At 36.3% G+C, this 20,471-nt stretch overlaps 1 protein-coding gene across 6 annotated transcripts in view; it reads right to left on the bottom strand.

Annotated features, from left to right (window-relative positions):
- The window catches only part of DIAPH3 (diaphanous related formin 3), a 485,817-nt gene that overhangs the window by 268,113 nt on the left and 197,233 nt on the right, over positions 1-20,471 (bottom strand). For all 6 annotated transcript variants that reach the window (XM_057707607.1, XM_057707608.1, XM_057707613.1 and 3 more), the window contains one exon: positions 20,166-20,280. In XM_057707607.1, coding sequence (XP_057563590.1) covers positions 20,166-20,280 — 115 coding nt within the window. The remainder of the gene's footprint in view (positions 1-20,165; positions 20,281-20,471) is intronic.

The raw sequence follows: 20,471 nt of genomic DNA, 5'->3' as shown, positions 1-20,471 counted from the left end.
AATCCTTACAGGGAAGCCTAATTAAAACAATGGACACCCATGATTTGTATGCAATGAGATTTTTGATAGTTTATTTATTTAAATATATTTCTTTATTAATGCATAGTTGAGTCAAAAGCTAATTTGTTTTGAACAAACTTTTCTATGTGTTAGAAATAAAGACGCTATAGACCTTTTCATCTCTTTGTAGAGAACAGAGGCAAAGCCTCTAAAAAGAACTCACCCTTAGCATCCATCAATCTTTCTAGGCTCGTAGCAGGCCACTTCCTAGCTTTGTAAAACCACCACCACCCCACGTGGCCAGCAATGCCATCATCACCATCAACTACCTTCCAATGCCTAAGCTAGCAGGCATTTCAATAGCGTGTCAATTCTTCCTCTGTTCCCACCATTCCTTTTGCAAGAACAGTCTTCTTTCTCCCTGGTTTCAAAAAGCACAGACATCCTTCAGAACAACTCAGATATTCCAAACAGTCCGGGCTTCAAACTTCATCTCCTGCCATTCTCCCCTTTACATAATATGCCCAAGCCATACTGATCTTGACGGATCCTAGGTTACAGATTCTTTCCAACCTGAGGAACTTTGAACATGCGATTTCCTACATCTGGAGATCCTGTCCCTCGATCCCTTGCCTGGCAAATTCCTACTTCTTTTTGAGTCTCCGTTTAAATGTCATGACCTCAGAGGCTTTCCATGACCATCCTCTCCAATCCAGCACCTACCACAGCTTGCTCATTACTTTCAAAGCACATTCAAAAACTATGGTTATTTTTCTTTATCTACCTATTCATTTTCCATCTTCTCCATTTGAAAATACACTACATGAGGGCAGGATTTATATCTGTCTTGTTCAGCACCGCATCTCAGGAGACAGGACAGTACCTTTTATAGGGGAGGCATCCAATATTATTTGAGGGTTGGCTGACTGGCTGATCAGCTGGCTTGTTGGCTGAGCTGCATGATTTGCCATGATTTATTCAATAACCAAAACAAGAGCCATTGCGTGCTGATGGCAGATAACTGCAATCCTAGGCATAGTATTAAGAAGTAGCTAGCCTTGAGGGAGTATGATTTGTATATCCAATTTCACTCACTGACAGAAAAAAAGCCACAGGAGCACGAAAACTTAAGCACTTAATACAATAGGGATTACAGAGCTCTGAGGAGAAACAGCCCTTAAGCACAAAGCTGCTGGGCTAGGAGATAAGAAGACCCTCTTCTCCAGAGCAGTATGGATCCACAGAAGAGATGTGGGAACCAGTGCCAAGAGGTGCCGGTGGGTATTCCTGCCCTGTTTCTTTCAGAACTCAGGGTACATGCATGAGTATTTTCTATAATAATTATGAATTGATTTTATCAGAAAAAAATTTAAACCTAAAGAAGTTACATTTTTAAAAGCAAGCTTCGCACATTAAAAATATGCTTATATAAGAAAATAAGAATAACACTCTGGGTTATTATTAAAAACTCTCACATTAAATAGGCAATGAATTATAGGGTGTTGTCTCCATAGGGCACATAAAAAAGAAAGAAAATATTTCTCAATGATCAACAAATAACCCAAATGCATCCAATGATGGTTCTGTCGGCACAGGTTTTAAGTCTATTATGTTTAGCCATCAAAATTTTCACCTATTAAATGATAAAATGATCACTATAGATCCTACTAACTTTACAACTCAATGTTACAAGATAGAAAGCACTACGATCCTTATGGGTTTTCCTTTTAGCTAAAAAGGCTAAAAACAAGTATCTGTATAACATTTTACACTTTACAAAGTATAGCTTCCAGTTGGAACACCAAGTTCTAGTTTATCAATAATGAAGAAAATGATGAGAAAAAAAGCCCTATCAATGCTACTTCATACTGTTTCTTGCCCTGTCATTTCTTTAAAAAAACAAAAACAAATCTGTATTTAAAGTTCTTGCTCAGTATATAGCATATGAAATGTAATGTTCGCAAAAATCAACTCAAAAGATTGCTGAAGAATAGATACACAACTAATTTTAATTAGTATACAAATAACAAATGCAGAAAAAGCACTTAAGTCATTTAAAAATACAGGCAAACAGACACAAAGGAAAGAACATGTTGCTGATGAATACTGGCCCATGCTTATCAACATGAACAGCTACTGGATACAATAATTTGATCATACTTAAAACTGCAGTTATTAGTCTAAAAAACATAAGTACATAATAGACACGTTAAAAAATTTTTTTAAGAGACACCACCACTGCCAGGCACATCTTTAAAATAATGTGGAATATAAAATGAGAGAATGTGAAAATCTAGTACAATAGAAAAAAATGAAAATTGTAAAATAAAACTGATGCTGAAGTGTGTGCTGCACTGGAGGTCAACAACACTGTGTCTATTGTTCAGCTGAAACACAGAATCTGCCTTTAGATACCATTTTAATGTTCAGTCAAAAACTGTCAATCAGCATCATTTGTTTGTAATCCCTCATCAGAACCCATTGCCTCAGTCTGAACATTCACAGGAAAGAATGCAGAGAGCATATCTGCAACCACTTAACCTTCATCAACCAACATTCATGCACGCTCATTAACATTTTTTTCATCCCACTTCCAAGCATGACACAGCCCATACTGGAATAATAACTCACTGATAATTGTTCAAGACAACAGCTGGGCAGGCAGAGTGCAGAGGTGAACACTCTCACAGATTATGGGGTATAGTAATGCATTACAATTAGTATAAAGACTCATATGCTCATGTTCAATAGTTTCCAAAAAAAGTTAAGAAAATGTCATTAGCAGAAACAGCAATCCCTAACTTTAACTCTGCATGGCTCGCTGTCTAGTTCTTTTAACACTTTACTATTTTGAAATAAACCAATGGCAACCATCGACCCCAGTTACCATACCATTTCATCAATAGAAGCAATAATTTTGATGGAGTACCATCAGACATAATCTAAACTTATGATCTAATACAAAGACTACCAAGAGAGAAGGAAAAGTTTCACATCTTTCTAATAATATTGTTTTGTAATAAATCTCATAAGATTAATGTGTATCATTCAAAAAAGTGGGACTAAATCCTACACTTTAGAAATGTGAATTCAGAAAAATAAATTAATAGCACTGAAGAAACCTGGAATGATATCAACAAAAAAGGAATCCTAGACATAGAAGAGAACTTAGAGAATATCCAATCCAATATCCCATTCATAAAAGCTTCGACAGCTACTCTACTTCTTTGCCATGATGCAATACAAATAAAGCAAAATTAATATAATGATAAAAGTAGTTGCCATTTATGAAGTAATGTGAATCAGGTATCATGCTAGGCATTCAATAGACACTGTCTCTTAATAATCCTTTAAGTAGCTATTAACCTTCTTTTTCAAATGAGAAAATTAATCTTAAAAAAAAGTGAAAATTTATCTAAAGTCAAAAAAAAAGAAAGAAAGAAAGAAAGAAAGAAAGAAAGAAAGAAAGAAAGAAAGAAAGAAAGAAAGAAAGAAAGAAAGAGAAAGAAGGAAAACAAAAAAACAGAGAGACAGGATTCCAACCAGGCAGTCTGATTTAAAGCTGAAGCTTTTCACTGTTAATTTCTACATTAGAATCTTGCTTCTATTTCCATTTTTTCATTCTAACATTCTGGCTGCACAACTGTTAGAATTAGACCTGTCTCTGCAAGGTTTTTATTCCAAGACTTAGCACTTAAAGTTCCACCACTTTCTACTTTTCTCATGTTCAAGAAACCTGCTCTTAACAGTCATAAAATCTCTAATGCTATACTTTTACCTAGTTTCCCTCTGACACCCCACAATCCTTTATTTCTCTCACCACCCAGCTTAGATTTCCAGATCAAACTTCTTAAGCTAGTTCTCTGTCTTGCTCATTTAACACCTAATCACAAATGTCTGGGAGATGGATCAGCAAACCTAAGTAAATACAATGTCCGTTTCTCCAGTCCTTTTTCCAATTAGTGATCATTGTTGAAGGAAATCATATAACCTATATTGGGGTCCACCATGCTTTAATAATATAATCTGAAATAAAACCTGAGTAACATGACCCAAGGGTCAGCAAACTATAGCCCCATGCACTAAGGCCTATCTGCCAACCTGTTTTGTGAAGTATTAACTGGAACACAGCCTGGACCACTAGTTAACAGAGTCTGTGGCCACTCTTGTACTGCAACAGCACAGCTGCATGACTATGACAGAAGCTATAAGCCCACAAAGACTAAAATAGTTACTATTTGGCCTTTTATAGAAAAGCTTCGCCACCCTATGCTGGAGACCCATAACAGCATCTCAAGTCAACTGGATAAAAACCCACTTGTCTCCAACCTAAAATCTACAGACACGAACCTAATTCATGCTGTAAACCTAAATCACCCCATGGCTCTGCGATTCTTTCCAGAGCCCATCAGCTAATGATTGTCTAAACCTGGTTGATCATACATCCACAAATCTCTCTCATATCTATGCATTCCCATGGAAGTAGCCTAGATTCAGGACTTCATCACCAATCCCCTGGTAATTAAATTATTCTCTTAACTGATATTCCAGCCTCTGGAATTTCTGCTATGACACAGAGCAGCTTGATACTGAATTTTCATGCTGAAGCATAGATTATATCATGTTATATGCCTATTCAAAACAGTCCAACCTTTGTGATAGAATTTAATATATTTAATACTTTAAATTATTAACTTAATATATATAAATGAGTGACAGAACAAAATTTAAATCCTAAAGTTTGCACATAAAGACCTCCATAATATGAACACAACTCTTTCCAGGTTCAATGACATTGCCCCATCCATCTCCCCATCCCCACAGAGACTGAAGAACACCCCATCAATACTCTTAACTTCCAAGCCTACACATCTGCCAAACATGCTCAGCAAACATGTTCACAGTCTCGGCTCCCTCTCCCTGTGTGTTCATTCACTCATCCATCCAACTGGCTTATTAAGCACAATTAACATCAGACACTAGCCTGAGTAAAGGGAATGCCGTGGGAAGAAGACATATATCCACCCATGGAAAGATTACACTCTAAGAGGAAAAGAGAACATTAAATAAACAAACCGATACAAATTTTACTTGAATCACAAAACCAGTGTTATGAATGAAAAACAAAAAATGTGGAACTGAATTACAAAGGAATCTACCCTACTCTGGGAAATCAGAGAAGGCATTTCTCTAAGAAAATGACACTTAAGCCAAGAAATGAATTATGTATGGGGGTCAGCAAGGTGAAGCTACCTCCTTCATGAGGTCTTCTCTAATTACCCCAGTGTAAATCAATAGATTTTTAAATATGTCTAATAGTCGTGATATAATGACGATGTATGGCCAGTCAAGATATGATAAAAGCTTCTTAGCATAGAAAGCATGTATGAAAGTAACAAAAAATTATACTACATACACAAATTTTGAAAGGATAAAAGGAAATACAGTCAAATCCTATAATTAATTCAAGTAGGGTAGTGGAGTTTAGGGTGATTTTTTTTCTTTCATTCACTTCTAAATTTTCTCTAATATGACTGTTTTATAATGAATAAATTATAGCAGTTTAAATAGTTAAGTGAACTATCTTTACATAATTTTAATAAAAACATAAGTAATATTTTATTACTTGATTACTAACACACATATAGTACTTTATAGTTATAATACAGAATAACCCATAAAACATTTATCTTTCATGTAAAATTGCAAGCTTCCCAATTATAATACCTTTGAATCCCATACCACATCTCACTCAATAAATTTGTTATAATTAAATATTATTTGTATCCTGAGGTTTCTTTACTTGATTAAAGCTTTTATTAACCTGTATAGGAAAAGGAGTTAACATACTTGACTTTTCTGTGTGCCCAAATCTTCATAAAAGGACAGTTTTCAGTACACTTTGAAATTTTTTAAAGCTTAAAATCATAACATATCAAAAAAAAAAAAGGAAAATAAATATTAGCAAGGATGCGGAGAAACTGGAACCTTTGTACATTGTTGGTGGGAATGTAAAGTAATTCAGCTGCTTTGGAAAACAGCTGACAGTTCCTCAAAAAACTAAACATAGAATTACCATAGGATATAGCAATTCCACTCCAAAAATCAACCCAAAAGGGCTTGAAAACAGGTACTCAAACAAATACATGTATAAAAATGTTCAGAGCAGCACTATTCACAACAGCCAAAAGGAGGAAACAGCACAAACGTCCATTGAAGAAAGAATGGACAAACAAATCATGGTGTAATATACACAAGGGAATATTACTCAGCCACTGAAAGGAATGTAGTAGTGATATATTCTGTAATGTGGATGATTCTCAGAACTATTATGCTGAAAGAAGCCAGATACAAAAGGTCACATAAGGCATGATCCCATTTAAATCAAACACCCAGCTTAGATCAATTCAGAGACAGAAAACAGGCTCGTGGTTGCAGGGCTGGTGGGAGGAAGACAATGGGGAGAAACTGATTAATGGTACAGGGTTTAACTTTAAACTGATGGAAATAATTTGTAACTAGATAGTCAGGGTGGTTGCACAGCACTGTGAATGTACTAAATGCCACTGAATTGTATACTTTAAAATGGTTAATTTTATGTGATGTGAATTGTACCTCAATTAACAACTATAAAAAAATCAATATTCAACAAAGAAGCAATTTTTAGGAAAAAAAACAATAAAATGTGTTACAATTTGTTTGCTAACAGTTATTCTTGAGGTTTGTAGAAATCAAATCAAGGTCCATTTCAACAATAACAGAATTTACCTAAATTCTTTCCTCCTTCTTACATAAATTCTTGCTGCTAAAACAGAAAGAAAAGGTGAAGCATTTTAGCATCCATATGCGGAACTTATCCCACCTCAACCACCTTCATTATTCTCTGAATTTTTTACCTAATTTACAAAAGAGCCTGTTATTCACTCAGAGCTAAAGTCATCAGTGGCAGAGTTAATTGAAATCTAGATCATTTAAATAATTCTACTCTCCTTCTAAAATTCCTATTTGCTTAAAATGAAAAAAGACAGTTTGCTTGAGGAGGTTGAAATTATTATATTTCTGCTTTAAAGGAATGAAAAAATATTAATTTCAGCCAATATTAATTTGGTGCCCACTAGGTGCCAGGCAGTACCTGGGTACCCTAGGTACCCAGGGTACATCAGTAAATGAAACAAAGATCCCTCTTCTAAAGGAGTTTAAATTCCTTGGGGACGGAGAGAGAAAAAGACAAATGTATACCCAGTAAATAAGTAATAAACAATATGTTAGAAGGTGATAAATGATAATTTAATAAAAGAAAAACAAGGTAGGGAGAATTGGGTTGGGGAGGTCGGGTGCAAACACACAGGAAAGTATGGCAATACTAGACTGGGGCGTAGGTGCAGGAGCTTCATTGAAACGTGTCATTTGAGTCAAGACTTGGAGGTGGTAAGGGGCTGACTCAAGCAGATGCCTGGAATGAGAGTGTTCCAGACAGGAAAGAGCCCAAGGCAGGAGTCTACCTGGCATGTCTGAGGTGTATCACAGAGGCTCTCCAGTGTGGCTGAAGTGAAAAGAACTGAGAGGAAGGTTGTAGCAGAGGAAGCGAGAAAGCAGAGGAGCAGAAGTGAGAAAGGCTTCCAAAGCTTTGACCCTCTCCCAGCAGAAAGGGCTGGCCCACTGATGGCAGATGAGACACTGCATGGAGGGGAGGCCAGGCAGGCTCTCCAGTGTTAACCATTGGCAATAAAGCAGCAGCGGCTCCCATGCAGAGTTTTCCTAGGAGATAAAGAGTGGGTAAGGACTGCAAATTAAAACATTCAGAGTAAGCGATGAGGACACAGAGGGGCAATGAAATGCATGGTCAAATTTAGTGGAAAAAGCAGACCAAATTTACTGGAGTATGGTGTGTAGAGCAGCAAAATAGCAGGAAGTATACAGCTAGAAATACAATTCAGACCTAAATGCGAAAGGCTATAAAATGCCAGACGGGGAAGGCCTTTTTCTTTGGGAGATCTGTAGGGAAGATAAATCTGAAGACAGTTTACATTACTGTCTCAAAGACAGAAAGACAATGAGAAAACAATATGAAAATAAAGTTTGAAGAAAGTACATAATAAGTGAAATGGCTATCATGGCTTCTAAACTTCAAAGGATCAAAAAACAATGTCATCATGCTGCACTGGTAGGGTAGCTGGTCTCAAGGTCATTTCCACACCGATGCGTACGAAATTCACTCAGGCCTCTCCCAGCACGCTCGCATGCCTTTCCCTCCCTCCTTTTCTCTAGCGTCCCAACAGGAGAGAGAGGAACAAACACAAGGCATGAAGTCAAGAAGAAGTAAACCCTTGACTTTCAATTCCTTTCCAATGATGCGACCTTGAAGATTAGATTTTTAACTTCTCCAGGCAACAGCTTCTCATACTAACAAAGTTCTAACTCTTATGATGTGAGGACCAGGCCCAGTTTGGAGCTGAGCAAGCACCCATTTCCCCTTTACTGTGTAAGTCAGTCCCTTTCTCTCATTCCTTTTTGCCTCCACTAGCTGTTCTAGCCTTCTTACAACCCTAGTATAATCAAGAATAATGAGAAATTTTGATTTATTGAGGTTGTAGGTTATGCTTATTCATCAAGAACACATTGACGAAAATAGCTCTTTTGATAAAGCACACCTAAGAGATACAAGAGCAGGCAGGGAACCATCATGTCAGTTGCCTTCTCTGCACTTAACAATCTTACTGAGGAAAAAAAGATGATAAAAGAAACAAAACAGTAATCCACTGATTAGTCAGTTTTGAATTGCCTGGTCTATGGAACAGTATTCTTTCAGGTATATATATATATATATACACACAGATATATATATATATACACATATACATATACACAGATATATAGTAAATTCCATTACAAAAGTACGGTTACCACACTGAAGCTAACACAACCTACTGTTTTCCTTGCTATTGGTGTTGAAAACACTGCTAAATCTGCTTAAGTTTAATGGAAATACAAATGACTGGTAAATTTTAAAAGCTCATATTCACTTTTATATAGATAGATAAGATTTGAAATGAAGCTAAATAAAACTTGGGAAAATTAACAACTATTATTCAGAAAATGGATAATTTTGAAACAGAGAAACACAAAAGCTCTAAAAACTAATGTCCCTCATTTAAAAACAAACACAATTATCCCATTGTTTCAACTCTTCTGGGTTGAATCTTACACTAACGGGACCAAGAGCGCCAAACTGTCCCACTGCGACCTGTGAAACCCTGAAAAATAATTTGTTCTCTAATTGAAAAAGAAAAGAAGATTAAAGAAAGGAGAAGAGTCCTGCTTCAGGAAGAACAAGTGTAAGGCAATATGATGACAGAAGAGTAGACTGGCAAGTAACTAAGAGCCAACAATTAAATTAAAATAAATTGCTTATTTTGTGTGAAATGTGGTTGTATTAGATCTTTTGATAAATGTGGTTTCCCTCAGTGATGAAATTTTTCCAATTAAAATAAACTTTTTATATATAGTATTTTAAATTATCCAATGAAATATTAAATTATAATAACATTTTTCAGGCTGTAATGAAATTATATGTTCATATCCATTTGTAGATGCTTATCAGGTCTGAGTAATATTTGCACTAGGAAAGGTCCCTCTTCCCAGAGTCCCTATTATATACATATTATTCAGATAAAAATATATTGCAAAACATCGTAAAACAAGAGTAACAATCTGTACTTTAAAATATAACTGCAATTTAAGGTGAGGGAATTAAGTTTTTCAACAAGGCAATACAGAAAGTCATCTGCCAAAAGTTTATAATGTATAAAATACAACACATTTCTTTTTCTAAATTAGAACTAGTCTTTTTTTTCTTCCTTAAATAGTAACATGCGAGAGTTAAGAATCAATTTGTTTTTAAATATCAATCATTCTTTACCTTAGCTTTTTGAAGAGTATTTTTGGCTTGGAAAAAAAAATAACTAAGTAAAAATATATATACAGGATTTAGTAATATCTTGGAAAAAATGAAATCAATATTATACATTACAAACTGGAAAATATATAGTAGGTTGTGATACCTGTTGCACATTAATTAAATATAGTATATTTAAATAAAGAAGAGGAAAAATCATTCCTGGCACTTAGACATGGTAGGAAGATTTTTCCTAAAACTCTGGAAAGGCACTTAGCTATGGTAAAAAAACATGTTGGTGTGATTAGTAAAGATCCAAACAAAGCTCAGTAAACATTTAGTGAACAGAACAAATGATTTAAACAATTGAGTCAAAGTACCCCAGGACCCAAAAATGGCATTCTTATAAAGGAAATGCAGGGCTAAAGGAGACATATAATCTTAATGAGCGGTATCAACAGGGCCAAGTACCTTGTGAAATGTTGCAATTTTACGGCATCCAATTATCCCAGCCCCTGTCTTCCTCTGTCAGAGATTTCCTAATCCTTAGAACCTGTGAATATCTTACCTTACATGGTAAAGGGAACTTTGCTGATGTGGTTAAGGTTAAAGAATCCTAAGATGAAGAGTCTCCTGGACTATCCAGATGGGCCCAGTTTAATCAAATGAGTCTTTAAAGACCCTTTCCTGATGTAGGTTAGAGTCTGCGAAACATGCACTCAAGAAAGTCAGGTAAGGGAGACTCAGCCCATCGCTGCTGGCTTTGAAGAATCCAGGATAAGGCCACAAATTGAGGAATGTGGGCACCTCTGGAAGCTGGAAAAGGCAAGGGACAGATTCTCCCCGAGAGCCTCCAGAATGCAGGCCTTGATTTTAGCCCAATGAGACCCATATTGGACTGTAACCTACAGAATTGTAAGATGGCAAATTTGCATTATTTAAGCTGCTAAATTTGGAGTAATTTGTTAGAGCAGCAATAAAACTAACATAAAGTCCCATCTGTGAGCATAATGATTCCTCCCACCTTTGCCAAACTGGAGGGAAAGACAGGAAAACAGATGAGAAGCTAATCTAGAGTCCTGACATCATTGAGATACTGAATTTACCAACTCTGGGACTACCAACCACCAGACTTCTTTTTTAAATCACTTTTAACTGGGTACTACTTCCTGCAGGCAAACTTCCTCACAGATTCACCAGAAAAGACTCATTTACATACACTAATGCAGCATGTAAATTTCCAAGTTCATCTTCCAATCTTAGATTTGGGGGCGGTAAGTCATTCTGAGATAAACACTTTTTGCTTCAAGAGTTTTGCCTCCCCTGTCTATTACCAGATAGGCTATCAGAGAAGAAGAAATACCAACACCCATTTTCAATTAAGTTCTAGACATCTGTTTGTGTATTTCCTTAATTTGTCACCAGTTTAGGAAACAAGAGTTAGGCTAAACCATATGTATAAAATACAGTTGTTTACAGTTCACTTAAATAATTTCTTTAGCTTACATCACAGAACTGGAGAAGAAAAAGAGGTATAACCTATTCTTAAGAAATTATCACTCTTCTGAACCTTCTGCTAGAACTCTATGAAACTAAGAAAATAAACAGTTATGATCCCTCCTGCCCACCCTGGGGGGAATTTAGGCCATAAGCTCTACCTGACACTCTTACTTGCCTATCAACTAAAGGTTCCCTATGTCTTAATGCCACCCAGTTCCACAATGACATTAAGCTGTCCATACCACCCTCATTAGGTTGAACCTGCAAATAACTGTCAAAAATAATGAATTATTAACAAGATCCAGTAAGGTTTTATAAAGAACCAAATGAGTTCTCCAAGATCACTCTCGAATCATCAGCTCAATGCTCTAAAATGGAATCACACCAAGAAAAATAAAGTTAAATTTTTCAGTTTTTAAAGTTCATAAAATTACACATTGTTGGGCACCAGCTCCATTAATGACTCAGAAACTGAAAGAAAAAAAAATCACAGAAAACTTTTAAAAAAAGAGGGAAATAAAATCCCAAACAGGTCTTTACATTTATTCCTGTTTCAACAGATCCTTCTCTACAGAAACTTAATAAAGCATTTGACAGTTAAGATGTGCACAAAAATGAAAGAAGATGTACAGACCAGTGTTCTAGAAGTCTTCATAAGTAGCTATTAACATAGGTCCCTTAACAGAGCAGTTTCAAGGTTTAAAATAGAAAGCTTCATTTGGAAGTGACGCCAAGCCAGAGGGAGGTCATTTAACTTGTTAACCACTGTCGAAGATTCAGAGATGATACACAAAACATTACAAGTAAAAATGAGCTTGCATTCTCAGAACTTAAGTTCAGCTAATATTTCCTGAGCAACTACAATGAACCCGGCTTTGCAAAATTTAAAACATTCATTATATAACACTCACAATAACCTTATAAGCTGGATCTTATCTCCCCCATTTTAGAGAGCAAAGACCTACAGCTGCAACGGCCGAGGTCACACACTTGTAGGTGGACTCCACAGTGCCTCACTTCTCCTGCACACTCCACAGCATGATGTTAGTATTTACAGCTCAAATACTTACAGAAGTGAAGAGAGGTACCAAATGATGAAAGATGGTCTTAATAAAAAACGGCAGGTTTTTAAAGCCTTTAATACAAATTGTGGGATGAGGATGAACTGCTGTGGGGCAGTGGTAAGGTGGCAGGAGATGAGAGGAAAATTATTTTAAATCAAAGAAGAGCACTTTAAATAAAACATAATAGGATTTCTTTTAATCAGAGAAGCAGCATGGCATAGCAGAAGGAGCAATGGCTTATACACTCAGATCTGTATTCCATTCAGAGTGGCAGCTCCTTTTAACTGAACTTCACTTGAAGGGCAAAACTTTTTCTTACAGATAAAATGTATACAACATTTGCCTGGGGTCCTTCACCGGATTATTTTGGGGAGCAAATAAAATGATGTAAATGAAGTAAACATAACTGCTAAAAAAAAAAAAGACAGTATTAATACCGTTGTTTTATTATTATCTAATTAGGGGGAAAGTTTTTTATTTTTTTCCATTTTTGACATATGCTTTTATTAACAAATGCTAACGTGGATTTAAAAGATGGATGGCCAGATGTTGGAACCACCATAAAAAATTATTCTAAGTTGGATGAAATATCTCATTACAAATAACACACTGGTTCCTTCAATCACAAAACGAACCCACCCTGCAAAACCACATATATGTGAATAGGCAGCAGTTGAGTCCAGGCCCCTGAGCTCCACCCCACTTCCATATCTACAGGCTGCAGCAGGGTCTGTAGCCTTTTTTTGCCATGAATCCCCATCGGCAATCAGAGAAATGGACCCCTTCTCAGAGTAGTTTTTAAACGCATAAAATTAAAAACATAAGACTTCAAAGGAAACAAACTATTCTCGAATGCAGTTAAAAGGCACAGAAAGCCAGTTTATGGACTAGTAACAAACATGTCTGGAGACGGACTGCTCAGATCCCCCTTTAGGAAAGAACTATCCACTTGGGGACAAAGGAGCACACTTAGCTCACAGACTCTAAGCCATGAGCACCCTCAGGACCCTCCTCAGTTTTGAAGCCCAGGCCACACTCTTCCTGGGAGCCCCAGCCAAGGACTGAGCATGGCAGGAGTACTCTGGCCTGGCCATCAGTCCCTCCTGAGGCTTCTTCTCCAACAGGCATTCTGGACTCCAGCGCTCCCTCCCTGTTGCATTGACTGAGAATTTCTCAGATGTACTTCCTAGTCCCAGGTTCTTCCTGCCCAGTCCTGCTTTCAACCACCTCCTACCTTTCACGTGCATCACCCATCCCTTGCCCCTTAAAAAAACCTCCTCCACGTCAACATCTCAGCATCTTCCTGGAGGACCCAACTGACAAAGCATGCTTCTTTACTAATGTCTTAAGTAATAAGGTCTAGCTGCAGGTCTAATAATTTACTCTAATTTTGGAAGTAGTGATGAGTTTCAATGATGCTTCAATGTACTTGAAACAATTCTCACATGATATGAAAGTACATATGAACCTTACAGTAGAAAAAGCATAGGTACTGCTGTGTTTGTTGCCTATATTTATAATTGAAGGAAAAACTAAATTTCACTTAGACGTCAGTGAAAGTGATGATGTTACATTTTTTTTTCTTATCCAAGTTCACAGACCCCAAGTTAAGAACTCCTGGGGTAGAGTGTGTCTGACTTTGAAATATCCATTCTTTGAAGGCACAGACGTGCACTTAGACAAGTCAGAGCTGTGATAAGCAAAGGTCTCTAAACTGGTGTTCTCCTCAGATGCCATGACATTCATGAAAGCTTGTGTTAAAATACAGAACATGTTCAAGGTATGAGAGCATATGCCCAAGTGACCTAAACTTGAGGGACAAAAAAAGAATCCAGCTTACCTAAACACATACCTATATATAATCACCGCCAAATTTAACTTATGAAATTCAAGGTTATAAAATTACCATAAAATTATTTCCATGAAGAGGTTTTTTTTTTTTCCTGCTACAGAAGAATGTACTACACTGTTTAATATCAAATTCCTATAGCATGGAATCCAGCCAGAAGCACCTATCTCCTCATGACTCCCCTACCACATCCCCAACTCCCTCCTGGTGCTCTAGGGATGGGTCTGGGTACAATGCTAACTCTATCTGATTCTCTCTCTTCCAAGCCTGGCGAGTGGTGTGTATGGAGGTGGGCATGGGGAGCAGGGAGAAGTGGATAAGAGAGGAAATGAACAGCCAGATTTACAAAATATTATTGCAAGATTAAAATAGCATATTCAGAAGGAGGAGCCTCACTTATATCTTCAGAAGAATAATACTGTGCACTAATTATGAGTAGGAGTCCTGAGTGCTGGAACATACTGCAGACAAAGCAATTGAAAACTGCACTTTGAGCAATCAGAGGGCAACAAGAGATGCCAGGGTAAGTGCGGAAGAAGACAGAAGATGCAGGAAATGGGAGAGAAATTCCTCAGTCGAAAACTCCTAAGCAATGACAATGGAATGTAATGACTGTACAATTTTGTTAAGGTTTGATAGCTACAGGCACACCACTGAAAACTGCTACCAGAATTAAAATACCAAGATGAGCTACTTGTAAAATGGGAAACAGCATCCCCAATCTACCACTAGTCAAGTGACTCTAGTTGAATCCAGTGCCCTAATACCATTCCTTTCTCCAGTTGAAGAAGAAAAAGAGAGAAGAGAAAAAAAGAAAGAAAAAAAGCCATGTTTATGGGCACACCCCCCTCGATACAATACACACAAATCCAAGCCTCTTCCTTTTCCATTTATAGCATCAGTATAATATATAAGAAATATGTCTATTTACGGGACCATTAAAACATCTGTCACACGATGCCAAAGATATGCTGGGTAACTAAATATGCAACTGAAGCATTTTGTGAACTTGAAAGTTGCCTGTGGCCCCAACCTAAATAACCCCTTTCTTTACCCTCTCTCTTTAGGTTTTATTTCTCTAAGGCTTTCAGAATAAATTTCTGTTTCTTTTGCAACCCAACAGAGAATATAATTGGTAACGAGATACTCTCTGATGGTGAAACAAGCAAGGCATTCCCAACCTATCTCATAATTTCCTTAAGTTCTTTTGAGATTCAGCCACAGACAAGAACCAAAATAAATCCCTACAGAAATATTTAATTTTCCACTGACTTCCTCCTCAATCTTCCCAAATTAGTGTTTGTTGAATATCTTTTCAGAAACCTTTAAGATGCTAAGGATATGTTACATTCATTTTGGCGTCATCTCTGTATTAATATGCTCCAAAGAACCATATTTCTGTTGTAAGTAATATTGTTCACCTTAATGTAGGCTTCTGAGGTAGTTCAGGATTTTTTATACACTTAGGTTCATACAGAGGAATAAATTGTGTTTCAAATACAAAGCGACGTCCTGAACACAGCCAAGTCACTAGGATAATCCACAGTTTATCACTCCCTACCCCAATACTTTGTCCACTGAACTATGTCAGAAATCTAAGCTTGATTTGTTTTTAAGTACATAATCCATTAACTGTTTCCATATGCCATAACTGTTCAGTTGAGAAATTATTTATAAACCAGTTTATTGGCCCTATCTGGCAAATATGACACACCTATTATAAAATGTGATTACTTCAGAAAGCTAACAATTGTGGAATCACGTTTTCATAATATATCAGTCTAAGCAAATTAGACTATTCATACACTTTCAGAAAGCCCTTTAATCCCTATTAAGTTAACAGTTTGTGCATAATGAAAGTAATTAATATTAATTTTAGTTGATATATCCAACACCAATAACCTGTTAGTATACGTTAATCCATTTTCCAACAGCCTGTAAAAATTAACCAACAGATGCTTCCAATCTGGTAAAAAATATGCAGGTCATTAGCATTATTTTGATGATATCAAATGTTCAATACAGTATATGAATACTGTGATTAAATTTCTGAGAGATACATAAACAACGTTAAGACCTTGTTAAGTCTTAACAGGAGCCAGAGACAGTAAAACATGGCAGTCTTTTCTACAAACAAAATCAGCACTGGTTGTCCCACCCCTTGTTCTGAGGCTTCACTTGTGAACTTGACTGTGCTTCACTGAGGCCATAGAGCAGTGTGAGTACAGGGCCACATTTGCCCCCTCACCACAGGGTCCTCACATACAATATGTCCCCTGTAAATACTTGTTGACTTGAACAATCGTAGCCAAATAGGATAAAGAGAAAAACCAGGAGAGATTAAAGAGGCAGATGAGAAAAAGGAAAAGAAAAAGATAATCAGGAAAAATGTCTATGTGTTACTTTCAAAAGAATCTACGAGGATGAGTCAAAAATTATCTGCACTCCGTTTATATTAAAACTTCTATAAATTCTATAGCCAGAGTGTGGATAATTTTTGACTCACCCTCATAAACTATAGAAAGCTAAGATGTATCTCAAAAGCATAGGACGGAGAGAAGCAAGGAAACCAAAGTGAGAAACTTAATAGGGAAATAAAGTATAAAGAAGAAAATGATACAACTGAATCAGAAAAAATGTTAATTTCATAGGAAATGTCTTAGAAGTTTCCGTACTCCTTAAGATACGACACAAGACATGACCCCATTGAAGCAATGCTATAAAAGTCACAGGGAGGAGTTTAGTTTAAAAAGCAAAGTAAGTAAAATCTAACTGGAAAAAAAAGAAATATAATAAAGGGCAACGTGAGTTAAGAGGAAATGCCCAACTCTCTTACCAAGAACATCTTGCTCCATCTATGAGTTATTGGCACAGGGTGGTATTGTGAGGAACTGGAACTCTTTTGTAATCAGCAGACCAAGAGAAAAACCTCAGCAGAGATGTGGTAAAGATCAAACAAGGTCACATGAAGAAGACTCAGCTCAGGGCTGGTATACCACAGGAGCTCAATAGGGATTATTAGTTTCCCTTCTTTTCCAACTCCCAGGGTATGAGACCTCTGAAACCCAACAATCTTAACTTAAATGTCTCATAAACCTAAAGCAGTGTAAGATAAAATGCCATACTTAGTGACCAAAAATAAAGAACAGGAGAGAAGATCTTTTTAAATTATTGGATTCAGTTCCTTTCCTTTTTTTTCTTTTCTGCCAATTTCAAATGCTCAGGAAGCACAAAGATTGGCGTCTACCATTTTAAATGCATGGAATGGAACATTCACTTTTGTAATCAGAGAAAGAGCCCTGGTTCTTAGTCCAAAGAGGTACTGCAATAAAAAAAAAAAAAAAAAAAAAAAAATCCATCTTTTCTCTAAAAATCCACGATGCTTCAGTAATCTGAATCCTTTGTCCTTCCCTGCCAAGTTGTGATGCAAGCCGATGATGAGTCAACCAGCAGCCCATGCCTCAATCTCCCCCTGCCTGCTAGAGAGTGGAGAGCAACGGTATTTCCACCTGGAACTCAACAATGAATAATAAGTTTAATTTTGAATTCTGCAGAAATGACAAGATTGATTCAAAGTAACATTTGGTGTCATGGAAAACAGGCAAATATTAGCAGCCAGGCTGTGAATAAAGACACAAGGAGCAACCTATCCACCAGCCCTCTGTCTTGTCTAAGTTTTCCAGGCACCTTTCTCTTGCCTTCCTTTCTGATCTTTCCTATAAAGTATCTACTCAAAGTTCTATCTTTTTGAAAGCAGCAATGAATTGCCTTGTCTAATAGAATACTAATAATGCCAAAAAGCATACTTAAGGTACTTAAGGCTCCTCAAATAATGCTTTCTAGGAAATATTCTTTAAAATTCAGACCAAAACACAGTCACCTTCATAGCTCGCCTCCTGTTGGCATTGCAAAATGTTGGCGTTGCCCAGCATTACAACCCTGGGCTTCCCCATCTTTCTGTTGATCACGGAAATCTCATCCACTGTTACAGAAAAGAGGAAGCAGCACTTGAGCTGAGAGAAAGGAAGTTGTAGGCCTCTGCCAGCCACTAAGTCAAACCCAAGAGAGATTCAGGGCAGCAGAGATGTATGCACCGAGGCAGAGAGGCACTGAAATATGGAATATTCAGAAAAGGATCATCACTTCCTCACCTCAACGTTTACAACTAGTATTAGACGGAGCAAATACGTCGATTTTTTTCAACCTTAAATCATAAGGCTAAAGTTAGATGACTTAAGAATTTTTTAAAGGTTCAATTATTTCATTTAGGGCTAACACTACAGCTAAATTAAAGACATGCTAACAAGTTTCCCTTTTGAGCCTCATTAATTAAGAAAGTAATCAGAGTAAAGAGGGGAAAAAAAAAGAGTAGCTGGATGGCAGTATTACTTAAATAGCTTTTAGGTACAACCCTTTCCACCTAGTAGAAAAGTAAAGGGAAAACTAATCAATTCCAGATTATGAAATCTGAAATTCTGAAGCGTTTTACATGCAAATACACATTTTAACTGCCATATATTTTCCTTGATTGCCTGAAGAGTGCACTAATCTTATTCAAAGAAAATTTTGATTCTCCATAATCAAAAGGTAAAATTCAGATCTGCTTACTTCACAGGGTTTCCTAGGGCAAACTTGCTAAAAAAATGCCCCTGGTTTTCAAAGATCAAAATATATCATTTTTACTATTTTGATCAAGACCAATGGTTTTCCAAAAAAACTGATAAAGGCTTTGGATTTAACACAAATTCTAGAAATCTACCTTAATTTACAATTACCTTTTAAAGTTTCTAACTTACACTTATTTTTTAGAAAGAGTTTCTAATTTATATTTTAGAAAGCATTTCAAAGGAATGAAGATAATTTTTTTGGTATCTGCCAACATCCCTTGGTTGCTGTGATGATCAAGTTAACAGGTATATAAAACATCTAGCATGTGTCCAGTACACAGTGGGCACTTTAAGAAGTCAATTCTTCTGTCTAACCAAGCCTTCCCATCTCCATCCAGTATAATCTCTCCCCACCAGCTATCTCTGTGTTTGATGAGCCCAAGGATATAAGTGACATAAGTCTATGGTAAAAAAAAAAAGTTCTTTTTTGAAAATTAAAAGATAATGACTGATCTAAATGCCTTGTACTATGAAGCTAATATGTGTTACTTAAAAATGAACTGAACAGTGTATGTGGATATCAGCCCTGAAACATAAGTGGTAGGCCCATGACACTGGATGAGACAAAATCAAATTTCAGACGAGTAAATTCCTAAACATAATTGGTTAAAAAGAGAATCACACTGCACAGGTAAAAGCTATCTGTGATAGCTTTGGAAAATGAATTCCATTGCTTTTAATGAAAAGATGATATAATCTACTCATAGACTCTATTTCAAGCTAATTTTCAAGATACTTTATAAATTTGATATTTCTATCCCATGTGAGTCACACTAATTAATTATGTGATAGTCCCTGTAACATTAAAGGGTGGGAAAATTCTGACTAGAGGAAAACTCACATTTTCTTTTCAGTTTTTCTATTCCTCACTGATTAGAGAGAATTTTCACACTAAAATTTTCTTTGAAAATATCCTCCTTCATAAAAGTCTAATTTAGAATATCTTCAAAGAAGGTATTATATAGAAATTTGTTTGTTTTGTATTAAATCATTTGCATTTTAAAAATAGCTCAATTGATACTCTATATAACAAAATTAACTTCAGATTATTCATTGGATTATTCATTTATCTTTTAGCAACATAAAAATATCATTTACATGACACAAATAATACTTTCTAAAGGTAAGCATATAAAAAGTCGCAATATTAAAATACTAAAAGTAACAAATAACCAAGATATTAAACTCACCTTTTGGTTGGCAACAAAACGTATTCTCAAGTTTACAAAGCAAATCCACATTTTCATACTTATTTTCATTTGCTTTTACCCAGAAACAGTCTTCAGTCATTTCCTGAGGTCTGATCTGCAGTCAGAGAGAAGACTGATTCACAAACGGTTGAGTGTTTCATCTGTCCCCCACCCAACACCATGTACACACCCAGCGCCCCAGAGCTGCCAGCAGATATTTACAAAGTAATCTCTGCAAGATTTTTCCCAAAATACGTTCAATGAAATACAAGTTCTGCAGGAAGTTAAGATGTTATTAGGAAAAAA

The sequence above is a fragment of the Hippopotamus amphibius genome, chromosome 14 (genome assembly GCF_030028045.1).
Source record: "Hippopotamus amphibius kiboko isolate mHipAmp2 chromosome 14, mHipAmp2.hap2, whole genome shotgun sequence".
NCBI lineage: Eukaryota > Metazoa > Chordata > Mammalia > Artiodactyla > Hippopotamidae > Hippopotamus > Hippopotamus amphibius.
Note: the sequence above shows the minus strand (reverse complement) of the source record. Positions and strands in the feature narration are given on the sequence as shown.